This window comes from Pristiophorus japonicus, chromosome 11, assembly GCF_044704955.1.
Source record: "Pristiophorus japonicus isolate sPriJap1 chromosome 11, sPriJap1.hap1, whole genome shotgun sequence".
NCBI lineage: Eukaryota > Metazoa > Chordata > Chondrichthyes > Pristiophoridae > Pristiophorus > Pristiophorus japonicus.
Genome location: NC_091987.1, coordinates 178,683,472 through 178,711,342, shown reverse-complemented (window position 1 = coordinate 178,711,342; position 27,871 = coordinate 178,683,472). Strand labels below are relative to the sequence as shown.

The window sequence follows — 27,871 nt, the reverse complement described above, 5'->3', positions numbered from 1 at the left end:
GAGCAGGCTCGAGAGGCCATATGGCCTACTCCTGCTCCTGCTCCTATTTCTTATGTTCATTCCCAGTTGGTGTCGCAGGTGAAACCCAATAGAATGCAGTGTTTGATCTGGAGCCGAGCTGCAAATCTCAGCTTCTAACCATCACAAAGACCAGCTATTTCCATCACTCATCCTCACCATGTCCTCACTTCATCTTCCACCATCACAAACTCTCAATTACATCTGGGCCATTGAGACTTGATTTCTCAGGCTCCTCCGCTACACCACACACTCGCACCCAATCTAGACATCCACCGGCTTCCCCATTCTCTTCAATCCGACCATCGGTCACCTCCTCTAAACTTTCTCCTGTGACCGCAAAGCATTCATTCTTGCCTCTGAAGCATCTTGGGAAGTTCTACTATTCTAAGGTCACTGTAGAAATGCAAGTTGTTCTTGTATGCACATCCATGTTTGGCAAACCATTCATTTATTAAATGCACTGACATTTCTAAATAGGGCAACTTGATCACTTGTACTTGATGTCATTATAAATAAAATGATCCTTCTTTCTCCTCAAAAACATCATGAAGTCAGTGCATTTTAAACTTGGCTTTTCTGGTAGAAGATGATCGATATTGCCATTTTACTGCTTAAAAATAGTTGGAATAAAACGGAAAAGAAATGGTAAGCAAAGCTGCACCATGGGCTGAGAAATCGAGCCTGCACATTCCCAGCCGCCTGCAGCCTGACCCCGATTCCTAGGCAACATGTGGGATCCTGACAGACGCCGTATATCTGCTCTTAAATCAGCCAGTTTAGCTGACTTGGACTCGGGTTAAAGGAGTTGGGATTGGTTGGGACAGGATTAATCTATAACGCCTAAAGTCTCCCCCTTTCCTCTAAAAATAGTACTGTGAGCAGAGAGCACATGAAAAGTCTGCTTAAAAAAAAAGAGGGGCCCCGCATCTCCTTTAATGTGCAATGTACTCAGACAAAAATGCACTTAAAAAGATTGGCAATGTGCCAACTAAGAATTAACAGCAGAGAGAAGATAAAATCCAGGACACAACCCCAGGCCCCGACAGGAACCGCTGTGAACTTCGCTGTAACTCTTCCCTTATCCCCACCCTCCCTCAACCTCCGTCCCTACCCTCTCTCCACCTCTCAGCTCCACCTCAGTCCTTTCATGGCTTCTCCTCTCAACCATTGCAAACGTATTTAAAGTTTATTCAATAAACTCCTGCTCATTTGTTTACACAGTAAATCCATTCAAACTTCATTAGAAGGCCATAGCCAGAATCATAAGCAGATTTATTTTGTCTCTCTGAAAGTAAACTGATTTACCTCAGGAAAAACCACTTAGGATTATTTATTAAATCAGGCTAAACGTCACAATCATGTAACTGATCCAGTCAAGAGATTAAATCCTTCTTGCAATTTTCTCTCTCTTTCTCCCCATATCATCTCACGTTTTATCCTACCTTCCATTTTCCCCCATATCTTTCTCTCAATCCTTTCCTTCCCGACTTGCTTGATCTTTTTCCTTCCTGACTTTCTTCTTCACTTCCTTCGTCCTGTCTGTCTTTCTATCATTACACCATTACCATATAAACAGCAGCAGTTCAAATTGGCAACCAGGAATGTGCAATAAATGTGGCCTTGCCAGCATCATCCACATCTAAAGAAATATTAAATGCTGATCTCCAAATGCTGAGTCTGCAGGATAATCTAAAATCAGATAACTCATCCCCTCCGCCAATACAAAGAGAAAAACACATTTAGGTCTTGTGGATACTTCTGGACATATGCAACAGGCAATCAACAGCCTTTAGTGAAAGAATGAATTGAAATTGCATAGTTCCAACGTCAGCGGACATCATTCATTTCAGAATCTTGAAACTTCAGTCTAAATCCCTGGGTGACAAACATTTGGCCCATATTACTAACTTCTCAAAGACTTGTGGAACTATGAAGCCCAGTGATGGCTGCTGGGCCCTAGTTTCATCGAAAAAGTAAAGTGGAGAGGTGAGTGTAGCAGCGTGGGCCAAAGGGATTCTGGAGTAGATATGCTTTGAAGTCTGCCCCCTAGGGTGACGGAAGGGGGAAGGTTGGGTGTGTAGAGCCAACACTGCAGTGGGTTAACCATGATGCCAGAAAGCAGAATATCCATCTTTGTTTCAGGGTGCTTGATGCAGAATGCATGTGAATTTTGAAAATTGCAGTCGAGACTCAGTATGTGAAGGGTTAAATTAGAGGCAATGCCCAAAATTCAGTTGGTTCTAAATAAAATCAATGGCATTAAATATGGCTCTAGGCCTAACTGTTTCTGAACTGGGCCTGTCACCATAGAAACAACAGGCTCTTACATTCATAATATGGTGAGCCTGGTCATAGTCCATGTGGGTCCTCTGCAGCGAGTTTGTGTGGTTGGGGTACAGTGCTGTGCCTCCGTTCATCAGTCCATTCATCCCATTTGAAACCTTGTGGTGCAGGTGTGGGCAGCCATTGCTGAGGCTTCCATTGCCAATGAAGCTGCCGTGAATGCTTCCATTGATTCGACTGGTGCCTGGCAGGGTGGTGTACTCCATCAGCTGGCCATTTACCTCCTGGCCTTGATAGAGGTAGTTAGGAGGATCGTACTCTGGGGAAAAAATATTACTAAAATCAGTTACGGATGCAATCTGAGTTATTTCCCCACCCGCCAAAGAATATTAGTGACCTTGGTAACCCTGACATGTCAACCTCCTTCAAGAAATTTGCATTTAAAGAGTTAATGTCATAGTTGGGGCCTAGTCTCATTGACCACCTATGGAGCCTTCTAGCAGAGTAGTGCTGAAAAGGTGAGGTATGTCAATAAGAAAGAGGCCCCCCATCGGGTTTGTGATGGGGGAGGCCTCTTTCTTATTGACATACCTCAGCTGTTGCAAGTCTCCTTGCAATCACTATGACACTTAATATGCCTCCAAACGCTGGAATTCAAGACAGACTATATCCCTTTGTTAGCATAATAGATGAGGAATTAAAAGCTAGCAGAACAGAAACTTGGACGCAGCGTTTTCCTTAAATGCACCTAAACCAGCTCCAAACACTTATTTCAGCTCCATTCCTACTTTCATTCTCAGTATAACGGGATTATGGATACTCTGAGCGTTCATAAATTTAGACCTACTTTGTCACATTGGTCTTTTCTATTACTTTGCACTGACAGCGCCTCGGCTAGACTCCTTCCTGTGTTCTGGAACTGGGGTTTCCAAGCTTTTTGTCTTCCTGGCCATTTCGGTTAATGTAAGACACTGTGGGCCATGTATAATGTTTAAATCCATGTTCCCATTAATTTGTACACATTTAAAGCTGCTACACTAACAGATCTTACTGTTCGGACAAGGTTTCTCCACCAATTAGGGCACAGTGCTGCGTAAAGCCCTTTCCAAACCGTCAAAATTTAAAAATAACAAATCAACGATTAGGAAATATAAATATAACTGAATTACTTGGGCTTTCTAGGACAGATTGGCAGGGCTCAGGGGTTGCACATGGTCCGTAGGATGGACAGCATTGTTTTAAAACAACGAGGAGTTACCAGAGTACATCTGTTATATGTGAAGGACTTGAGAAAGACATGCAATTTATTTTTTGAAGTAGTGACGATTGTATTGTACTTTTCTTACTCAAATTCTGTCCTTTCATCCCTCCTCCTTGAAGGCGCTTACACTTACTAGGATACAGAACTGTTGCTAATTTCTCTTCCCAATTTCAGGATAACCATACCAATTATAGTTGATCCCCACTCAAATTCTTAAAATTCGGCTATAGAAACTGACTACTTTCTAGTTGGCAGCATTCATTCTGGGATTTGGAATAGTTTCCAAGGGCTGGAATCAATGTTCCCAACTGGGAATGGTCTCTGCAACTGGCCAACACTAAGCTGACAGTGTTGAGGACAAAACATTGAAAAGTGCTCCATCAACAAGTTAAAGAAACGGAGGGAGAGGTGATCCACAGGACTTGACTTACTCTGTAGAGTTGTCTGTTGGCGGTTCTTCCACAGGCACATGGCAATGAAAATAATGAGAATGAGAACCATGATCCCTAGCACCGAGCCCACAATCAGGTATAACATGTCGCTGCTCCGCGTGCCGGAGGCAGATGCCCCGTGCCCACCACTCAGGTGGTCATCGAGATTGGGCTGCGTACTCAGGTCGTCACCGATCACCACAGAGTATTCAGAGGATCCAGGGGGTCTTCGTGCTAAAGGAAAGTATGAAGAGCAAGTGATGGTGAGAAGTTTTCTGAAAATTGAGAATATGACGAACTCATTCACATCCTTTACAACAGCAGTCATTAAATGCATATTCATAAATCGAAACGATGCCTCTCCCTTCTCTCCTGAAGGCACTTACTGTTGTTGGGATGCAGCTCCGGGCAATGGCCGCCTTGTCATATCTCACCAAGTGGCCTTTCTTCAGGTAACAGCCCAGGCCCTGCAGGCACGCTAGTCAACAGAGGGCCCCATCACAATTAAACCTAATCCTATTCTCACCCGATCGACACTTCAGGTAAATTTCTCTGAATATCAATCATAATCCTGTCCACTGACAACACATTAAAACCTTTAGACCGAAGCTTTTCAATTAACTTGCTGACTGGAGAGTCAATGCAGTTAGCAGCTCCTACCTTTGGTCTCACAGATCATGACGTTGCTAAATTCACTCTCGCCACCTTCATTGAAGCATTGCATCTTGATATCATACGAGGTCTCAGGCTGCAGATGACTGATGAGGTGCCACTGCTTGTTTCCTGCATCGAGATAAACACATTAAAAGACATCTGCATGCAAGATGATGACAAATCTGCTTATTACAGAGAGGATAGACATGGTTGATTTTGAAAAAAATGAGCTTGTTGGATCAAGTGGCCCAATAATTATTTTATTGTGCTGTATTCAAACCACTATCTACACAAACTGTGAAATTGAATGGTATTTCTGCCTCTTGGTTTTCAATGTCTGGCTCAGAGGGAGAGTGCCCTGCTCCTCTGTACCTGGTAAGCCCTCTCATGGCCGCAGTCTGCTGATGGTCTTACAGGCTGGGCCCTCGCCGATTTCTTAGAGGGAGCAGTGTGCGGTGGCGTACCGCTGCAGGGAGCAGCGTGTGCTGCTGCAGGAGGGCGACGGCTGACTGCAGTGCGGGCAGGTACAAGAATGGCAAGGTTGGGGCGAAGGAGTGGCAAGAGTTCGTAGAGGGATGTGATCGGGGCCCAGGAGAGGCGAGGGTCCAGGGGAAGCACGGGCCTGCCCACACTGCGATGTGTGCGTGCATTAGGTTTGTGCAGCAGAGCTGGTCTCCAATCCTCTTGGTTAATCCTTGCCACTGGACCAAGACCTAACTCTGTCAAGCCCGCTTAGTGGCTGGGGTGCAATGGCCACCACACGTTAAAACAGTCCACGCACAGGCATCTTCCACCCTTCAAGATGTCAGTCGGGATCTGGAATATTAAGTCCTTCAATGAAACACCTGTTAACTCATCCCTTTTCAGCGTGGAAGCAAGTCATCCTCGATATGAGGGACTGCCTATGATGATGAGCTGGTAATACTGCTCTCAACTTGGATACTGCAGATTAAAAGTGCTACATGCTGACCATCTATCTGCTTTTCCCTGCTACCTTCTATTGAGGCCTCTTTATTGTGGTACACCTCAGCTTGGTAACTGGGACTGCAATCCGGAATCTGCACCCTACTATAATGTAATGTGTAGGTATAACTGTGATATTCTTTCATTTGATCGTAGTAGCTTTCAGTTTAAATCATAGGAACGAGGAAATTGAGAACCCCAAGTAGGTGTTAGACCGCAACAGTATCTCTATCCAATTAGAGACTATTGTACAGACCCAGGACCAGTGACAGCATTCTACATTTTCACCTGACCTATACAAGCCACATCGAGGGCCATGCAATCTTATTTGAGATATACTAACTCTCCAGAATGTTCCCTGCTTTTATAATTGGCCTTCACGTCACTAATCCAGATACTACACTGGGACCAATACTGTGGGTATTCAGTGAAACATGGACTGAATTAGCATTGAGACTAGATTATTGGCCATAGTCTTATTACCAATCCTGGCTATATTCGGGATGCAGCAACACAAAAGTAACGTAAATTAAGTACAAATAGGTGGACGGTTGGACCCTTAAATTTTCTGGATTAATAACCAAGTAATGATTGAGCTGCATGCTCAGATCATCGCTAATTGAAACACAAAGGCAATTCCAAGTCAATATTACAGCCCGAATGGCTTACATTGCGTACTGCTGAGTCAGACAAATGCATAATAAGGACTTGAAAAAGTTCTGCTTCAAAGTTCCTTGAATAGCCACGTTAATTTAAGTTTGAATTAAAAGTTAAGGAAATTGGGTTTGTTTCTTTCTTTGGAAAATAAGGCGACTTTGAGGTGACCTCATTGAAATGTTCAGTATTGTATAAAAGGGGATTAATGAAATTGATCCAGGAAAATCATTCACTATGTTGAATACCAGGAAACACAAGCCAAAATGAGAAGGCATGCAGGTATTTGGTTTTAAACAAAGGGTAATAGACTTTGGCATGAGTAACCACTGATGATTGAAGTGGAAAATATTAATGGATACAAGGGAGGCAGTTAGGTGTGCTTTGAGAAAGATTTTGGGGTCAAGATCCCTCAAAAAAGGATGGTTTTATTGTATTCTCCGCTTTCTAAAAGCTTAGGTTCTTGCTGCAATGTTTTGGGCTTAACTTTTCCAGATTGTGGCCCCTTTATCACATCCCACCTTCCTCACTCCCACCCGTAGAAGGGGAAAAAATCTGCTGGGACATCGTAAATCAAAATGTTGTCAACATAGCTATCAAAAAGCAGGCTCAGAAATCTGTTCACTGCCTTGTGTCTGGACAGAGATTTAACAAGAAGTACTGGATGGAGTCAATGCTCCTCCTCCCTTGAAACAAGAAAAAAAATCCAGCAAATAACCTGATAAACAAAGCTTCTTGCCTCTGCATTCCTCAGAGGCAGCTCCCCAAAGGAAAAGTGAAAATAACTGACTGAGTTCCTGCCGTCTCCTGGCCGCAGTCGCTTGCAGTCCCGGGTCAGCGCACCACCAATACCAGCACTGCAGTCTGATCAAATTATTTTGTTTTTCCTGGCCTATACCCAGGCTGTTAAAATCCTCCAAAACACTTCCCCTCCTTCTGGAAATAACTCAGCAATCTTTTCCTTTGAACACAGTTCTGATTTGTGGTGTGCTTTAATTAAAATAAAATTGGAGCTGGGCAGGGGAGAAGACTGGGAAGAATTTAATTAACTGTCTAATAATGTCCTTGACAGGAAATTCCACCTGAGTAGTTGCTATGGCAACACGAAATCAAGGCCTACCTCCCACTACTCTGACAGTCTGGCCCGTTCTTACACTCCTGACTTTGCTCTGCGCAGTCTCATTTATTTTTTTACTTTTGCAACTGTATTCATTAATGCCTTATTTTGTTTTCACAGAAACCAGTTCTACGAAACAGAGAAATCAGGAATTAAATCTTTACCGCCCTCTAATTGTTACTTCTAAACATTGATGATTAGAAGTTGCCCTGCAGTCACAGAAACTCATTTCTCCCCTCTTGATTTTGCTCCTGCTTCTCCTGAAGGCATCAACTTTTGCAAGGGTACGTTTCTCATGGGTGCCAGCCTCCCTTTGCTACTTCACTCAAGTGATCATTTTCTATGTTCCAGCTTGACAGTGAGCATCGGCGGAGGGCTACTCAACTATGGGAGATGTGCCATGGACAAGCCAGATCTTTTCCTCACACAATGTCCACATTTTGAAATTTTCCAGCAGTGTAGCGAGTGAAGGGAAATGGCAGCGTCACCTGCCGCAGTGTAGTGTAACCAGCAGATCCGTCAGAAGATGATAACAATGTAAACGCTTTAAAATGTAATTAAAGGGACACTCTACCGAGTGCAATTAAAAGTTTAAGGCTTCCACAACTACCTTAGTAACACCAGTGTCCCTAGTGCCCAACATTGCAATGCTGCAAATGATGGGAAATATCTCAAAGGGCCTGAAATTCATCATATTACTGCCCAGGAATGCGGTAATTTTTTTGATCCAAAAAAAAATTACTGCCCACTTATTGGCCACATTCACGCTGGCAGTAAATTCATCAGATACCATCCTGAGCAGGTCGCTCACTTCATAGTAGTGCGCCAATTGTTGCATAAATTAGCCATCATGTGGGGACAGAAATTGCCTCTGCGGGACCACCTCAGGAGAGTGTGCAGGAGACGGAGGAGGAGGAGCTTCGCGATGAACCCATGGCAGCACCTACACACCCGCGCCCGCCCCCCAAAACACCAGCTTTGTCTGCCCTCTGCCCATCTTTGACTTTTGAAGCTCTTCTTCTGAGTCATGATATTATTTACAATCTTTAGTGAATCTTGAACAATTATACATTATTTTTCTTACCCTCCACTCTCTTCTCACCTATTAATAAACTGACTTTTCCTGCTTTGTCCTTTGTATTCTCTCTCTCAAACCTTCTGACTGTCTTCTCCCTCTTTCGTACTCCTGTCCCTCCCAAGTTATTCTGCACATGCGCAGGCAACCCCCAATCATGGGAAAAACGTAAAAAATTTTTTTTTTTTTTTTTTTTTTTTAAATAGCGCATTCGCAGAACTCTGTCTTCGATGTTTGCTGAGTCTAATACCCTCCACCACCCGCTACACCCCACTAAATAATGATGAAATTCGCGTTCTTCGATCTCAGCGGTATGCGGGCAGTAAAAAACCAAGGATCGCCCGAATATCGCCTCGAAACGGGCGGCAGCGGTCTTCATGAATTTCAGGTTCACTGATGCATCGGGTTACAATATTTGAGTGGATGTATTGCACACCCGATGTCACTCAGCAAAAGATCACTAAGGCTGCTTTGTGTAACGGGCACCTGGAAGAACACCAACACCCACCCCCATCGACTTCTAGTTTCCTCTTTAAAAAAAAACGATGTAACTATTTGTACTGCAATGTTTTTTGGACAGATAGATGTCTGACAAGACCCCCACCCCGCCCCCCGCCAGTACTGCACTTTTTTGAGCGCAAGACTACAAACCCCACCCCCTTCAAGCTCTGCCCTCCTCCCGGCCCAAATCATTCCATGCACGTGGTGCCGAGAAGCAGGACCAGAGGTTCCGACATGCTGCCTGCCTGCCCCCCTCCCTCCAGCGTTCCCAGGGCCAGAGTGCGACCGGCGGGGTGCTGATAGCGGCGATCCTGGGGTTGAGAGTGAGGGAGAGTCTGTGGGGGGTGGGGGGAGAAAGAGAGAAAGAGCGAGGGAGGGAGCGAGGCTGGAGAGAGAGAGGCCAGAGGGGGGGGAAGAGAGAGAGAGAGAGAGAGAGAGAGAGAGAGAGAGAGAGAGAGAGAGAGAGAGAGAGAGAGAGAGAGAGAGAAGGGCTGGAGAGAGAGAGAGAGAGAGAGAAGGGCTGGAGAGAGAGAGAGAGAGAGAGAGGCTGGAGAGAGAGAGAGGCTGGAGAGAGAGAGAGAGGCTGGAGAGAGAGAGAGAGGCTGGAGAGAGAGAGAGGCTGGAGAGAGAGAGAGGCTGGAGAGAGAGAGAGGCTGGAGAGAGAGAGAGAGAGAGAGAGGCTGGAGAGAGAGAGAGGGAGAGAGAGAGAGAGAGAGAGAGAGAGAGAGGCTGGAGAGAGAGAGAGAGAGAGAGAGAGAGAGAGAGAGAGAGAGAGAGAGAGAGAGACTGGAGAGAGAGAGAGAGGCAGGCTGGAGAGAGAGAGAGAGAGGCAGGCTGGAGAGAGAGAGAGAGAGGCAGGCTGGAGAGAGAGAGAGAGAGGGAGAGAGAGAGAGAGAGAGAGAGAGAGGCTGGAGAGAGAGAGAGAGAGAGAGAGAGAGAGAGAGAGAGGCTGGAGAGAGAGAGAGAGAGAGAGAGAGAGAGAGAGGCTGGAGAGAGAGAGAGAGAGAGAGAGAGAGAGGCTGGAGAGAGAGAGAGAGAGAGAGAGAGAGGGAGGGAGAGAGAGAGCTGGGGCAACCCACTACAAGGGACATCATTGGAGTGGATGATATCCAGAAGTCACAACATTGTCACTATTCACTTCAGACCTAATAAACCAGTTAACAATCCGTACACAATGCCTGCCCCATCTATGGTGTGGTGGGCGGAGGATGTACTTGGACACTTCGGCTGGGGGAGGGATGTACATGGACTGCGGTAAGGCACTTCGGCTGGGCCTTGCTTTCTTTTGGGGAGCTCTGTCCTCTCACTTCAGGAAGTCCAAGTAGATCGAATTACAATTTGCAAAGTCAGTGAGACCTTGGGATGGGTGGTTCCAGTTACACATTCCTGTGAATCTTCAGAGTGTGGCTTATCCTCCAAGGGGGCCAATCAGAAACAAAGGGTGGGGCATGTTGGGCATTTTTGCAGTACAAATAAGCACGTCCTTAAAAAAAAATGGTGACATTTCTTTCGAATTACAAGTGCTTTAGAGGCTAAAACAGAATTCCAGAGACCACACTACTTCAGTCGAGACAACTGGATAAAGTGGACGTTTACCTCTCTAGTTCAGGATGGAGAAGTCGATATGTATTTTAAACCATAGTTAATTAACAGACAGCAGACCTGTTTCTTTGCGTACCTTCCACAACATCTCGTTTGTAATCGCTGTCGTTGTCACTGTCGGTCGGTCGATAATAGATATAAAATCCCTGGATGGGAGTGTTGTTGTTACTGGATGGAATATACTGTGAAGATAATCAGACCAGTGGAGATATTAGTAACTCAACATAGCTCAGCAGTTTGTCATAAGAAGGAGCTTTTCACATAGGCAAGAATGGAGGAACTAAACGGCCATTCTCCATCCTCATCAGCCTTTCAAGGTCACATAGAACATGCAGTAAATCTGCCCAATAATGTGCCTGTGCCCCAGCCAGCCTGTGGCTTCTACAGAAAGAAAAAAAAGACTTGTATTTATCTCGCGCCTTTCATGACCACCGGACGTCTCAAAGCACTTTACAGCCAATGAAGTACTTTTGGAGTGTAGTCACTGATATAATGTGGGAAACGTGGCAGCCAATTTGCACACAGCAAGGTCCCACAAACAGCAATGTGATAATGATCAGATAATCTGTTTTTGTTATGTTGATTGAGGAATAAATATGGGCCAGGGCACCGAAATAAAGCTCAGATACAAACATCAGTCAAGGCTGGGATTCAAACCAGGATCTAGCGAGAGTCCTCAAGGATTACACTGCAGTTATTAGGCTGTTCGAGCGCCAGCTTTAGATCGGAGACTATAGACAGTTAGATACTAGGAAAATAATGCATGCTCCACAAATTGGTCAGCCTGTCAATGGAATAAAATAAATTATGGCGCACTTGGATGTTCTAACAGTTGCCGCCTTGTGAACATGTTTACTAAATGTTATCTACAATGCAAGTCAGAGACATCTAAGTGTACAATGTCAATACTGCAACCAAATGTATTTTTTGTTGAGACCCCTTACATTCAACAGTGTACTGCTGAAAAATTTGAAATGGGAGCTCGAAGGAACTCCCAAGGGCTAATTTAACAAAACCAGATGTTTAGCATTGAGTTTTGCCCTTCGGAATTGCACAATGGGAATTCAGGTGCAGGCTTCAAATGATTTTCCAGCCACAAGTCTGTGCCTTAATTACTGATATGCGCTCCTGGTGGGCAAATCTCCACATCTGGAGCTCGATTTCTTAAAATTATCTTTTTGCTTTCCTGGTTGTAACAGCAAACAGATTTGTACGAGATAGTGTTTGGGACCAACTGAGAAGCAGGCAACCAAAGGATGAACAAACTTTTATTTATATAGTGTCTTTCATGTCCTCAAAGTACTTCACAGTCAACAGCTTACTTTTGAAGTGCAATCGCTGCTGTTATGTAGGTAAAACCCGTACTATTGTCGCTGGCTTGCACAGCTGATAGCAACCCCAAAATAAACATGCTGAATTTGCCATGACAAGACCCACCTACCAGGAGCTGGCAACACTAGTTCAGCACAAAATCTACGTTAAAGGAGCTATAGTCACATAGGAGCTGCTGTGGAGCATGCCCAACGGTACATCTACATTAGCATATTCATTGTCATTTGTTGGAATTCTTTGAAAAGGAAAACCAATTTCCTTCAGCATATTTTTTTGGGAGCGACTGTGTCCTCCAGCATTTCTGTGCCATATTGATAACGAGTTAAGCGGCATGTCTGGGAATTAAATGATTCTGTAATCAAGATTGCTGTCTGCCTAGAACAGCCACTGAAGAATTCCATCAGATTTTGGGTGTGGGCTGAAGGAAGAATAAAATAAAATTTGTTCACATTGAGGCTTGTGTGTTTGTTGTGCATTGTTACACTGCGTACAAAGAGGGGAACATATATCTTTAAAGATAAACGGTCATAGTATAAATTGTCTTGCAAGACAGCACACGAGGGGTCTATTTTCCTGCTTGCTTATGTCCACCTGGTCCAAGCGAGCCCCAGCTAGATATCCCATCCGCACTCAACTTCTCTGGACTCTGCATTACTGCCTATCGATGGCCCACCTTTTTATCACCACTCCCTGTACTTTGGAACTTTCCATAAAGCACCCCCGTATTTGTAAAAAGAGCATGCAATGACATTTTCAGGAGAAAACCAGCAGTGTACCAGGAACAAGTAACACCGATTCATTTTTAAAATGCAAGTACTGAACTAAAAAAGGACCAAAAACAGAACTGGCATGAGACAATGGCACAGTCGGGAGTAATTAGAGCAGTTACAACACAGAGCCAAAGGAGCAGTTTGAGAATCACAGCAGTACGGTGCTCTCCAAGGCTAAGGGTGAGGCACGTTGTTGGAACAGAGTTGGGCAAGTTTTACATTGCATCCAACTTCTGCACCTGACCTAGCAGTGCTTGACAATGGCACTTATACCCGAAATAGGTGCCTTAGTATTTACCATCTTCACTTTGATGAGCATTTAACATTTGCCAAAAACTGTAATGCTCTTTGGTCTAGTGACTAAGGAATTATGCACGGCATAAAAGGAACAGAAAGAAAAAAAAGGAAACAAGAACAAATTGTATTCTCTTTAGGATTAATCCTTAAACATCATGACACTAGACTGCAGAAAAGTGTGTGCAGCTGTCCTCCTGCTTTGATTTGCCCTCTAGGAGGGGTAAGAGAGTAAACTGGGATTGATGCTCTGTTTACCCCGCTCTCCTATTTGGAGATTAGTCATTGCTTGGCGCCTTTGCACAATGATGCAGTGGAGACAGGCAGCTCAGCAGAGCATGGGATCAGACCACTGCCGTGGCACCATTTAACGGTGCTCTGACATGTTACACCATTGTGTTGTCAGGAGAAATACTTTAAAATCTGTGCTTTAAATAGGGGCAAGATTTACACCAATGTCCTGTCAGCTGCCCCTGTATAGAAGTTCTTGCCAAAGTCGGTTAATCTGCCCACAGCAATCACAGAAACATCCAGAACTTGTAAACCTGTACTTAATATTAAACAATGAAATTCTAAAAAGGTGACCCCCTACCCTGCTGAATAAACAGGAACTCTATAGTTACACAGTGAGTAACCCGTACCCTGCTGAATAAGTAATTGCCAACAGTTACATAGTAACTCTTACCCTGCTCAATACAGGAACTTTGCAATTAGATAGTATGGCAAGATTCTGAGGGGGATTGATAGATGCCAAGAGGCCATTTCCCCTGGCTAGAGAGTCTAGAACTAGGGGGCATAGTCTCAGGATAAGGGGTCGGCCCTTTAAGACTGAGATAAGGAGGAATTTCTTCCCTCATAGGGTTGTGAATCTTTGGAATTCTCTACCCCAAAGGGCTGTGGATGCAGAGTCGTTGAGTACATTCAAGGCTGAGTTAGACGGATTTTTGGACTGTAGGGGAAGGAAAATGGAGTTGAGGTCAATGAGCAGCCATGATCTTATTTACTGGTGGAGCAGGCTCGGGGGGCTGTTTATGGCCTTTTCCTGATCCTAATGTTCTTATTCTCTGCCCTGGAAAATCAGGGTTTCCTGACCAGCACCTTCTGCAAGCAACTATATCCACCAGTAGTGCCCAACTTGGAAATTGAGCAACCATTAACCTGCTAAATAAACAACTGTGTCCAGTTAGTGAGTAACCCTTGCATTACTGAATAAACAGCAAGACCCTTTAGAGAGTGTGTAATTGTACAGAGTAGCTGCTTATTTAACAGGTTAAGGGTTACTCACTGTGTGCCTATTAGTTAAGTATTGGAGATCTAACTTGCCTGTTCTAACAGGCTCCTGAGTATATAAAGTACTGTTTTCAGTCTTCCCAGGGTTAATGTACTCCGGAGCTTTTGTGATAATCAGTGCACAATTAAAGTAACAACCAATCGCAGAGTCTCGGTGTTAATCCATCAACCCAGTCCAAGAGGGAAACATGACACAAGGGGGAAAATATTTTTCCAGAGCCTTGCGTGCCTCCCGCCAATTTTGAATGATCTTATCAATCCACTCAGAATAAAACAGGCTCTTTTTGCCTTTAAAAAAAATTCAGTAAATGAAGGTTCTGTCAGACAGAGAGGTCAGACTCCCCCGGTTCTAGCTCCCGCTCACTGCCAGGAAAGGACTGATTGTAATTGAGCACATTCTTGGATTTAATGAGTTGGCTGGATGAATGAAGTGCAAGCTCAGAGCATAGAAGTTTCTGTGACTGATAAGAGCCTCCATCCTTCACCCTCATCCACCCTCAGTGGTGCTCAGCCAGCAAACTCTGCCACAATTCAAATCACAAACATTGGAAATTTGATGTTCCGATCCCACCCGAAAAACTTTTGCTTACTAAAGTTTCAGATTTTCTTAATCTGATTTTGCCTCACATCGCCAAAGTCACCATTTTGAAATGCTTAGATCATGCACCTGGCACAACTACCCTTTTTCCTTTGGTTAAAAAAAAACATGGTTGACAAAGTGACTTCAAAAAATGAATCGACATGAGGCCCAACCTTCAGAGGAGGAGAAAGTCAGGGGGAAAAGACAGACTCTGCTGCTAGCAAATGCCAAAGATAAACATTCCAGTGATTCCTTTGCTTAAAGATCCCATATTTGGCGAATACCTCATTTAGATAAATTACATACTAAATCTTTGCATTTCCAGAATACTCTTATACACTTTACTCTCCCGTTATCACTAGCATCTCTTTCTCTGCTCTACTATACTCAGTAAAAGGGCTCAAATCCCTGTTACACCAGCGGAGCATGGAATTTTCAGCTAGATGCGTTTTCTGAAGTAGCAGTCATCTCATCGTCTCACTGACCTCCAAGAGCTGGAAGCCAAATAAATGTACCAAGGGAGAGTAGGTAGGAACTAGTGTAGTCACACTGTATATGTGCTTGTGAAGATTTCCCATGTTCAGTATTACTAACAAAAATAGTAAACGTGCTCTTTTTGAACTTTAGCTACAATTTAGCTAAAAACACAGACCAAAGTACTTATTTCAACTGGGGCATTTATTTTAGCCTTCTACACTAACTCAAGCCAGTGGTTACTTTTTTGATTTTAAAAAAAAGCCTTTTTACTCTAGATGTGTTTAGTTTCTGTGTTTCAGACTGCTCTCATTAGTGAGCCTTTGTTCTCAGTGGCCTGGAAAGTGTTTTCACTTGCCATGATATCTAGGCAAAATTCTTCATATGTTCTAATGACTGGAGAATTGTTTTTAATTAAAATACTTCAGCTATTGATCCTATCATGTTCCTCCATTGAATGCCCCTTGCCTTCAGAAGCAGCCAAGTAATACTACAGCCAACACAGAGCAAACAGACAAAATGCTTCATTTTTGTGACACGGTTTACTCTGGTTGGAGTTATCCACTCTAATCCCATTTCCCTGCTTTGTAGCCTTCTTGTTACATGGAGGTTTCTGTATAAGGCAGCAGAAAATGAATAATGCGTCTCAAAAACACAGACCCAAATTGAGGCACAGATCCTTCATTTGTGACATATATTACTATTAAAAAGATGAGGCAGGGGAAACAAAAAGATAACAAAATGGTTAAAGATTGAAGACCTACAATGAGAGCACAACGCTTACCGTCCATTTCAGCATTATCTGTGTGTCAGTGATAGCCTCTGTATAAGCAATGTGAGGACCTGCAATTGGACGTGCCGAAAATCGGTTGCTGAACCCTGCCACTTGGTATGGTCGTGAGGCTGCACTTCTGGGGCTTTCACCATGGGCGTTGATGGCAATCACACGGAACTTGTAGGTGGCACCTGAGGCACACAAAAATCCAGAAAACCGGGACTAGTAATTAGTGCAGCATAGGACACTTTACTACTTCAAAGTGTGTTCTAACGCCACATTGACAAGTGGGGCTATTTGCTAACAGGTTGAGACCCCAAGTGGTCATTGTGATTCTTCACAGGAGGGCAGAGATTGGCAGATGACAAGAAAACCCAGACTACTCAAATGGAGACCCCCATTAGAGCGGAGCATTGATGCATGTTCAGACTGCCTGGCCACTCGTCAAGGGGTCATGTAAAATGTGAGAGACAAGGGAGCTAAATTTGGTGGGAAAACATATCCCCATACAGTCCAGTGTGTCGTGGTTATGTTACTGGACTAGTAATCCAGAGGTTTGGATTAATAATCTAAAAAATACAAGTACAAATCCTACGATGGGAGTTTCAGAATATGAATTCAGTTTTAAAGATCTGGAAATAAAAAGCTGGTATCAGCAGAAGTGACCATGAAGCGGTCAGATTGTCGTAAAAACCCAACCAGTTCACCAATGTCTTTTAGGGAAGGAATCCTGCCATCTTTACCCAGACTGGCTTATAAGTTACTCCAGTCGCACACCAAAGTAGTTGACATTAATTACCCTCTGAAGTGGCATAGCAAGTCAAATACAGACTGTAGTGGTTCAAGGAGGTCCGTCACCACCTTCTTAGGATAATGAGGGACAGGCAATAAGTGCCAGCCTTGCCAGCGATGCCCACATCCAGAGAATAAAAATCTCGCTCCTGATCATTATCCATTGACTCTTGCCAGAACGTGATGTGACATGTGAAACCAGGATTCGGCTTAGCTATGCAATCCATGTTTGAACAGATCACAGACACTCAACTGTCTAGGTTTGCACAGTTGGGGGACATTCTGGAGGCCATTGCCTATGGAACTGTACCCCAGCAAGAGTCAATATCTTCAGGAGAGATGGGGAGAAAATAGACAAGAAAACAGAAGTTCACAAAACTTTATAATCAACAGTAACTGCTTTAGATGTAGCGGCCCCTCATAAGCCTCAGATTTGAATTGGATTATTCTGACTTCTCATTTCACTTATTTGGACTGTTACCTGGTTCAAGACTGCGCACTTCCACTGAAAGTTTAGATGGAGAGATGCTGTCTGCTGCCACTAGCCAGTCGCTGTTCCTTCCCATCCGTTTGTACTCCACCTTAAAGGAGGTGATAGGGGAGCCCCCATTTGCTCTTGGGATCCAAGTCACGTACACAGAAGTTTCCGAGGCAGTCGAGATTGTAGGCCGGTCTGGTGCCTCAGGGACTAGACAGGAAAACAAAAAGAGTGATCAGAACAGTGCTGGCGAGCTGAAGTTAGTTAGTTGCTGGCTCCATGCAGATATAGTAACAAGTGTCCATTTAGCAAAATCTCAGTCTCAAGATGGCAAATCTTGAGTCTGTTTCAGCCCTCAGTTGATGCCTGCAATTTGTAGTCTCCTCGAACGCATGCTCCCTTTCCGACAGCATCCTGTTGCCAGGGTGACTCTCAGTCAGGTTTTTAACATTTTATTAATCCATTATAATGATTGTTGGAGATACTTTTTACTACTCGGAAAGTGCCTTCAGAGAATTCTCATATTTCCAACGTATGAAGGGAGTGTCTTCGCGAGTCATTATTAAAAAAAAACCACATTTGTTGGTGTCGTAAATATGACGAGGCCAATCTTTGACGTGCTTTCCCTGTCAAGCAGGAAAGTCTGCCCTTCATAGCAGCATGCACAGAGGAATAAACTTGCCCACAGAGTTAAAAACACCTGGTAAATAATCATCTATGAATAATTCTGGGCATTTTAAGAATATTGAGGTGCAAGATTCAAACGACCTACAAAAAGTTCGCCCCAAAAAGCCAAATGCTTTCTCAACTCTAGAGAAGTATAAGAAGTGCAGAGGTGCAATTAAAAAAAGATATCAGTAAAGAGAGAGCATGAAAAAGTGTTGGCAAGTAAAATTCGGAAAACCCAAAAATGTTTTATAAATACATTAAGAGCAAGAGGATAATTAGAGAAAGAGTGGGGTCTGTCAGAGACTATCAAGCAAATCTGGATGTGGGGGCAGAAGACGTGGGTATGATTCTTAATGAATAGTGGCAAGCAGTAACTAGTGCTGGGACCCCAGCTATTTACAATATACATGAATGATTTAGACGAAGGAATTGAATGTAATATCTCCAATTTTGCAGATGACACTAAGCTGGGTGGCAGTGTGAGCTGTGAGGAGGATGCCAAGAGGCTACAGGGTGACTTGGACAGGTTAGGGCAAATGCATGGCAGATGCAGTATAATGTAGATAAATGTGAGGTTATCCACTTTGGTGGCAAAAATAGGAAGGCAGATTATTATCTGAATGGTGACAGATTAGGAAAAGGAGAGGTGCAACAAGACCTGGGTGTCATGGTACATCAGTCATTGAAAGTTACTACAGTTGTACAGGGCCTTGGTGAAGTCACACCTTGAATATTGTGTACATTTTTTTCGGCTTCTAAACTGAGGAAGGACATTCTTGCTACTGAGGGAGTGCAGCAAAGGTTCACCAGACTGATTCCCGGGATGGCAGGACTGACATATGAAGAAAGACTGGAGCAACTAGGCTTATATTCACTGGAATTTAGAAGAATGAGAGGAATGATCTCACAGAAACATAAAATTCTGACGGGATCAGATAGGTTAGATGCAGGAAAAATGTTCCCGATGTTGGGGAAGTCCAGAACCAGGGGTCACAGTCTATGGAAAAGGGGTAAGCCATTTAGGACAGAGATGAGGAGAAACTTCTTCACTCAGAGAATTGTGAACCTGTGGAATTCTCTACCACAGAAAGTTGTTGAGGCCAGTTTGTTAGATATATTCAAAAGGGAGTTAGATGTGACCCTTACGGCTAAAGAGATCAAGGGGTATGGAAAGAAAGCAGGAATGGGATACTGAAGTTGCATGATCAGCCATGATCATATTGAGTGGTGGTGCAGGCTCGAAGGGCCGAATGGCCTACTTCTGCACTTATTTTCTATGTTTCTATGACTATGTTTCTAATACTTAGCATCTGTTTTCACAAAAGAGGGGGGGGCGATGCAGACTTTACAATGAGGGAGGAGTGTGAAATATTAGATGAGATAAACATTGTGAGAGAGCAAGTATTAAGGGGTTTAGCAGCTTTGAAAGTGGATAAATCCCCAGGCCCAGATGAAATGTATCCCACGCTGTTAAGAGAAGCAAAAGAGGAAATAGCAGAGGCTCTGACCATCATTTTCCAATCCTCTCTGGCTGCAGGTGTGGTACCAGAGGGCTGCTAACATTGTACCTTTGTTTAAAAAGGGAGAAAGGGATAGACTGAGTAATTACAGGCCAGTCAGCCTAACCTCGGTGGTGGGAAAATTATTGGTAAAAATCCTGAGAGACAGGATAAATCTTCATTTGGCAAGACATGGATTAATCAAGGACAGTCAACATGGATTTATTAAGAGGTGGTCTTGTCTGATTAACTTGATTGAATTTTGAGAGGAGGTAACCAGGAGGGTCGATGAGGGTATGATGTAGTGTATATGGATATTAGCAACGCTTTTGATAAGGTCCCACATGGCAGACTGGTCACGAAAGTAATAGCCCATGGGATCCAGGGCAAAGTGGCAAGTTGGATCCAAAATTGGCTCAGAGGCAGGAAACAAAGGGTAAAGGTAAAGGGTTGATGGGTATTTTTGTGACTGGAAGGCTGTATCCAGTGGGGATCCCCAGGGCTCCATGCTGGGTCACTTGCTTTTTGTGGTATATATCAATGACTTGGATTTGAATGTTGTGGGTACAATTAAGAAGTTTGCAGATGACACTAAAATAGGCTGTGTGGTTGATAATGAAGAAAGCTGTGGACTGCAGGAAGATATCAATATACTACTCAGGTGGGCAGAAGTGACGAATGGAATTCATAAGAACATAAGAATTAGGAACAGGAGTAGGCCATCTAGCCCCTCGAGCCTGCTCCGCCATTCAATAAGATCATGGCTGATCTGGTCATGGACTCAGCTCCACTTACCGCCCTCTCCCCGTAACCCTTAATTGTTAAAAATCTATCTATCTTTGACTTGAAAACATTCAATGAGCCAGCCTCAACTGCTTCCTTGGGCAGAGAATTCCAGAGATTCACAACCCTCTGGGAGAAGAAATTCTTTCTCAACTCGGTTTTAAATTGGCTCCTCCGTATTTTGAGGCTGTGCCCCCTAGTTCTAGACTCCCCTACCAGTGGAAACAACCTCTCTGCCTCTATCTTGTCTATCCCTTTCATGATTTTAAATGTTTCTATAAGATCACCCTTCATCCTTCTGAACTCCAACGAGTAAAGACCCAGTCTACTCAATCTATCATCATAAGGTAACCCCCTCATTTCTGGAATCAGTCTAGTGAATCGTCTCTGTACCCCTTCCAAAGCTAGTATATCCTTCCTTAAGTAAGGTGATCAAAACTGCACGCAGTACTCCAGGTGCGGCCTTACCAATACCTTATACAGTTGCAGCAAGACCTCCCTGCTTTTGTACTCCATCCCTCTCGCAATGAAGGCCAACATTCCATTCGCCTTCCTGATTACCTGCTGCACCTGCAAACTAACCTTTTGGGATTCATGCACAAGGACCCCCAGGTCCCTCTGCACCACATTCAAATATTCCCCATTCAAATATTCCCTTTTACTGTTTTTTCCCCCCCAAGGTGGATGACCTCACACTTTCCGACATTATATTCCATCTGCCAAATCTTAGCCCATTCGCTTAACCTATCCAAATCTCCTTGCAGCCTCTGTGTCCTCTACACAACCCGCTTTCCCACTAATCTTTGTGTCATCTGCAAATTTTGTTGCACTACACTCTGTCCCCTCTTCTAGGTCATCTATGTATATTGTAAACAGTTGTGGTCCCAGCACTGATCCCTGTGGCACACCACTAACCACTGATTTCCAACCAGAAAAGGACCCATTTATCCCAACTCTCTGCTTTCTGTTAGCATGGATAGAGAATTGGCTGGCTAATACATTTCCACTGACTCCGTGTACCTTTATCTTCTGCAGTAACCTTTTGTGTGGCACCTTATCGAATGCCTTTTGGAAATCTAAATACACCACATCCATCGGTACACCTCTATCCACCATGCTCATTATATCCTCAAAGAATTCCAGTAAGTTAGTTAAACATGATTTCCCTTTCATGAATCCATGCTGCGTCTGCGTGATTGCACTATTCCTATCTAGATGTCCCGCTATTTCTTCCTTAATGATAGTTTCAAGCATTTTCCCCACTACAGATGTTAAACTAACTGGCCTATAGTTACCTGCCTTTTGCCTGCCCCCTTTTTTTTTTTAAAAACAGAGGCGTTACATTAGCTGCTTTCCAATCCGCTGGTACCTCCCCAGAGTCCAGAGAATTTTGGTAGATTATAATGAATGCATCTGCTATAAATTCCGCCATCTCTTTTAATACCCTGGGATGCATTTCATCAGGACCAGGGGACTTGTCTACCTTCAGTCCCATTAGCCTGTCCAGACTACCCCCCTAGTGATAGTGATTGTCTCAAGGTCCTCACTTCCCACATTCCTGTGGTCTGCAAATTTTGGCATTGTTTTTGTGTCTTCCACTGTGAAGACTGAAGCAAAATAATTGTTTAAGGTTTAATTCAATCCGGATAAGTGTGAGGTAATGCATCTCGGGAGGTCCAACAAGGCAAGGGAATACACAATTAATGGTACAACACTGAAAAGTGTAGAGGAACAAAGTGGAGTGCAGGTCCACAGATCCCTGAAGGTAGCTGGTAGATAAGGTAGTTAAGGCGGCATATGGAATACAAGAACAAGGAGGTTATGCTTGAACTGTATAAAACACTGATTAGGCTGCAACTCGAGTACTGTATGCAGTTCTGGTCACCACATTACAGGAAGGACGTGATTGCACTGGAAAGGGTGCAGAGGAGATTTACAAGAATGTTGCCTGAACTGGAGAATTTTGGCCATGAGGAAAGATTGGAGATGCTGGGTCTGCTTTCTTTGGAACAGAGAAGGCTGAGGGGAGGCTGATTGAGGTGTATAAAATTATGAGGGGCCTGGATAGAGTGGATAAGAAAGACCCGTTTCCCTTGACAAAGGGGCCAACAACCAGGGGGCATAGCTTTAAAGTAATTGGGGAAGGTTTAGAGGAGATATGACGGGAAATTTCTTCACCGAGGATGGTGGGGGTCTGGAACTCACTGCTCGAAAAGGTGAGAGGCAGAAGCTCTCACATTTAAAAAGTACTTGGATGTGCACTTGAAGGGTCGGAACCTATAGGGCTACGGACCAAGAGCTGGAAAGTGGGATTAGGCTGGATAGCTCTAGGTCGGCAGGCCAGCGTGGACAAGATGGGCTGAAATGGCCTCCTTCCGTGCTGTAAATTATTATGATTCTACGAACATCAAAGGGAGGACTGCATGCACATTAAGCTTATGTATCCCAAATTCCTGTGTTTTTCCCCCAATATCTCATGATGTAGCAAATCTCAACGCTATAAATAGATTGTCCACCTTGATGATTCGTGTTTGTTAAATGAGGGTGTACACTCAGCCGAGCTTTGAAGGGTTGAGGTGTAGTCAAACTGTGACAGTTTTGTGCAGTCCCAAATTCTTCCTTTATTCTCTTTGAAATAAAAAATAGCAGCAAACTAAGTAATACGTATATGTGGGATTAAAAAGTGTGGTGAGGCTCTCATCTTCGACAGGGGCAAGATGCAGAAAGGCTAAATTCAAATTAAAGAAAGGCAAATAATTATAAAATATTTTTAATTTTTTTACAACAATGCAAACAAAGTTTTAAAAATGGCATTTTATATTTTGGTAATTTTACTTTGCTCATGAAGGTGAGGGATGCTCATGCCGGGAGGACAGGGGAGTTTCCCATTCCATGCTTGGGGGGGGGGGGGGGGTGCGGGTGGGTGTGCAGCTTCACATTTCAGGATATTCATACTGGCACGCGTGGGGGGTGGGGGGGGGGGAGGGGTGGTGCTATTTCCCCATTTCGGGTATCCTGTGCCAGCATAAAGCACACTGAGGCCCGGTACATAAGTAAAGTACAATGTAAAGCGCTCTACACAGCCCCAATGTATTGAGCCTCAGCCCCCAACCTCAGAAGCAGTCCTATTTCCCACGGCAACCATCTAAGTTTGTGGCCTCTCCGTGAGACTCCCAATTTAGTGCTGGTTTTTGTGCTGCCATTCGCACGCACTGGTCAAGACTGCTCAAATTCATTTCATTTTGGATTCTTACTGCCAATGGACAGAGGACACCTTCAATCAATCATCAATCTTGGCTGAAGCAAAATACTGCAGATGCTGGAAATCTGAAACATAAACAGAAAGTGCTGTAAATACTCAGCAGGTCAGGCAGCAGCTGTGGTGAGAGAAACAGAATTAACATTTCAGGTCATTGATGAAAGGTTATTGACCCGAAACATTTACTCTGTTTCTCTCTCCACAGATGCTGTCTGACCTGCTGAGCATTTACAGCACTTTCTGTTTTTATATCAATCTTGGCTGAATTTGAACTCAAGTTCTAGGTGTGATAAAACAGCATGCTGACCAGCTAAAAAATGTCACATTTTGATGCAAAAAGGTGCTGCCGTTATACTTTAAAGTACTATAGACGTGCTAAATAGTTTGAACACAAGAATAAGTCACAGTTTAGCTTTTGTCAAAATAATACTTACTGAACTCAGAGCAACTTTAGAGAGCAAAGAAGACAGAAGAACAATGTTAGTAAAAGCATATTTTCAAAGCAGAATGGTTCTCAGCAGTGTTAGACCCAGTCAGTTGGCCAGTGCCCAGTTGCCATTCCAGTTAAATACTACAAGGACCCAAAATTGGACAGTTTGGCAATGTAGCAATAAAGGCTATGCAGTTCTAATAGCAAATGTCAATAGCACCGTTTGTAACTATACTGCAATATAGTCTGTACTAAGGTTTATAAAAACACTTAAGAGCAGAACATAATTAGACCAACGTGACTCCTTAAATTCAACACTAGATTCTTGAAAATTTGGCATGGGAGTCTCGGTTGATTCCTGGTACCGGAATCGCAGATTTAACAGCAGTCCCCTGCGCTTTCATACCACTTCCACAGCGCATTCCTGCCCCCACACAAAGAAAAATAACCATATTTTTACAACTGAATTCAGTGGTTTGTCCTCCATGCTACGTGCAACAGAAACTCCTGCTGGATTTGTTATGGAATTTTTTTTGGACTTATTACAGAATATGTGTGTGAAAGACTGCTCAGAGCAGCTAGAACCCAAGGGCTGCTCACTCTGGAAACTGGTTAATGCTGCAATAGGCAGTGAGGACCCAAGGGCTGGATTTTCACACCATCCTTGACTGCACATTCTGTAGCCAAGGGAGTGGACAGTTGACTTCTAGCAGGTGGCAGTGTCGGCAGCAATGCGGAACTGTAGGAAGCAGCTGGCTTCCACTCGGTATCTCTCCGTTGATGCCATATTAAAGACTGTACAAAGATATTAGAGAACACAAACAATCTGAATACTGTGTCACGGCACACAACCCACCCTTCATTGTTATTTCTAAACCTTATATAAATACAAGGTTTAGAAATAAAAGGACAGTATCTAACCCAATATATTAACCCATTCTATAGGTCTAATATATAGTTTGGCATAGAAAGGCACTGTGTTCAGCCATTTCAGCTCCTTTCCCACTCCCCACTACAACTGCGAGCTTGAGCACTAACCCCATCCCATGCGATCGCTTCTAAATATCGTCTCCAGCAATACCCATTCCCTGCCACACTCTTACCTCCCATTCCCAACATCCCCTGCCCACTGCCCTCATCCCTATATTATGAGCCTGCCCATTATTTCAGATTGACAAAGATCAGCAAGTATATAATATATTCTCTTCATAAATAATGAATTTGACATCAGAGGTTGTGGCTTGGAGTGGGCAGCTTGTAATGGAGGGTCGGGGAAGAGTAGGGTTAGAGTTCAAATAGTTTATAAAGGGAAGAGTGTTAAGGGTTGGTAATTTATTGAGGTAGGACATAAAGGGTTAGGGTTAGGTTAAGGCTAGAGTTGGTATTTTATAAAGGAGGGACAGAGAAGTTATTGATTGGATTAATGTTTACACTGGATTAGAGCTTATATAGGGGTCAGGGAAAACTAGGATTTAAGTTAGATTGTAAGTAAATGGGATAGGGAGGGCTATAGTTGATTAGGGATTTGTTTGGGTGGATTCAGCTTGAGGCCAGGGTTTGTTTGCTTACGGTAGGGTAAGATTTTGTAAAGGGGGGGGGGGGGGGGGCGGGGAATAGAGTGTGTTAAAATTGGATTCGGGTTAGTTTGCGTCAGCTGTGGCTCAGTGGGTAGCACACACACCTGAGTGAAAAGGCTGTGGGTTCAAATCCCACTCCAGGAATTTGAGTACATAAATCTAGGCCGACACTCCAGTGCAGAACAGAGAGTGCTGCATTGTCGGAGTGCAGTCTTTCGGATGAGACATCCAAGTGAGGTCCCTTCTGTTCTCTTAGATGGACGTAAAAGATCCCATGGCTCTATTTCAAAGAAGAGCAGGGAAGTTATCTCCGGTGTCCTGGCCAATATTTATCCCTCAATCATCATAACAAACAGATTATCTGGCCATTATCACATTGCTGTTGTGGGAGTTTGCTGAGCACAAGTTGGCTGCCATGTTTCCCACATTACAACAGTGACTACTCTCCAAAAGTACTTCATTGGCTGTAAAGCGCTTCGAGACATCCGGTGGTCGTGAAAGGCGCTCGATAAATGCAAGTTTTTTTTTCCTTTTCTTTCTTTGGGTTAAAGTTAAGGAAAGATAGTTTATAAAAAGGATTGGCAGGGTTAGGATTGAGTTATGGTTAAAGGCTTGAGTTGTCTTAGGGTTGAGTTAAGATTAAGGTCAGAGTTGGGTGGTGTTAAGAGTTTTCTAGCTATGTAGGAAAGCAGAGCAAGACTGCAGGAAAGTAAACACAGGATGAGGGGCTGTAAGAGTCTGTACCTCCGCTGTGTCGTGCTGGATCGTGGATTACCACGCCAAAATTAGTGCTGCTCTTATCCTCGACTGCTGTTTGTTTGGGAACGCCGACCGGTTGTGACGGTGTCTGAGAGTTTTTCTTCGAGGTGGAGGATCGCCCTGTGGGAGAGGGGAATAAAATCAGCATTATGTCAGAGCAAAGAGCGTGAAGCATTTCATCCAGAAAAATATTCACAGCGCTGCTCACCCATCGCAACATGGGCCACCTGCCCTGCTCTAAATGTTAAGAGCCATTTCCAATTGTTCTTATTCTTTCCCTTAAAGTTCCGATAAGGCAGAAGCCTCTGTAAACACTCAGCCCGTAGATCTTCCTACTGTATTGATCTTTTATTACTTTTGTTAAAAGAGACAGTATCATGTTTATACGCTGACGAGGACGTGATGATACAATTGGTGGCACAATGACCGTATTCGGTCACTGATTTGTTCTAGTGCTATGAATTTTAGTCTTATGTTTTTCTTTTAATTAAAAAGATTATGGCATTGAAATTCCACTTTCTCCTTCCTGCGGGCGTTCGACTAGATTTGAGAGAAAAAATGCGCATCTACCTGAAGCTGCTGCGCCCGTTCGACTTTCCGATCCACAGGCCTCCTCTTGCTGCGCATCGCAGCGCGTGCATGTCGAGACGTGCACAGGCCTGGAGCTGGAGTCACATGGCTCTGGGCAGCCAATCAGGTATAGTATATTCTCATTCATAGTAATAGGAGTTTCGTTTGTTCGAAGCTCCTATTACTATGAATGAGAAACCCCCTCAAACACTAATAAAAAATAGAAAATATACACTACATATTTAAGATTCATTTAAATATGTAGTATTATTAATGTATAAAAAAATATTTTCCCGATTTTTAGAAGTTTTTTTAATTATGCCTTAAAATAAACTTACCGCTGTGGGGAGGGCTTTTAACAATAAAATATATGTTTTCATAACTTTATTTTTTATTGTGTTGTGTTTTAAAACACTTGCGCCTGTAAAAGTAGGCTATGCGTCTGTTTTTTCAGCCGCAAGATTTTTTGAGGACATTTGCTGGACAAGATACGCGTAAATATCCTCGCTCCCGATCCAGCTCCAAGCTTGACAGATTGGAAAAGTCAGTTTTCTGCGCATGCGCATTGAAAACCGGCTTTTCCGATGCCTTCCCAGGTCCATCGAAACTTCGTACAGATCCGGGGACATCGGAATTTCTACCCCAATATCCTAAAAACACATTCAAAATGTTGCTGAGCAATAAATAAAGATCAGCTATACCAGCAACTCACGACCAGTAACATAAAGAACAATGTTCATGCCATTGTTGGAGCAGGTTGCCTGGAAAAAAAGCATTGGCACAGTCCCTTTAAATTTATAAATAACCCGGCAAATCCAGGTACATTTTAATACGGAATTGCCATAAATAAATATTTCAATACAGCGTTTACTGGCAAAGAAAAACAGATGGATATATCACCAGCATCTAACACCTGTTAAGTGGAAATGGTAACCCTGAAGTGTGAAAGAATCTAATATGGTTTTATCCGGGCAAACC

The 27,871-nt window shown here is 43.6% G+C and overlaps 1 protein-coding gene across 4 annotated transcripts in view; it reads right to left on the bottom strand.

Moving 5' to 3' along the window:
* Positions 1-27,871, bottom strand: part of cdon (cell adhesion associated, oncogene regulated) — a 200,475-nt gene that overhangs the window by 18,365 nt on the left and 154,239 nt on the right. For all 4 annotated transcript variants that reach the window (XM_070894317.1, XM_070894314.1, XM_070894315.1 and 1 more), the window contains 7 exons: positions 26,309-26,443; positions 17,351-17,557; positions 16,087-16,268; positions 10,639-10,744; positions 4,657-4,779; positions 3,997-4,230; positions 2,349-2,623 (listed from right to left, as the gene is read on the bottom strand). In XM_070894317.1, the coding sequence (XP_070750418.1) occupies positions 2,349-2,623; positions 3,997-4,230; positions 4,657-4,779; positions 10,639-10,744; positions 16,087-16,268; positions 17,351-17,557; positions 26,309-26,443 (1,262 nt within the window). The remainder of the gene's footprint in view (positions 1-2,348; positions 2,624-3,996; positions 4,231-4,656; positions 4,780-10,638; positions 10,745-16,086; positions 16,269-17,350; positions 17,558-26,308; positions 26,444-27,871) is intronic.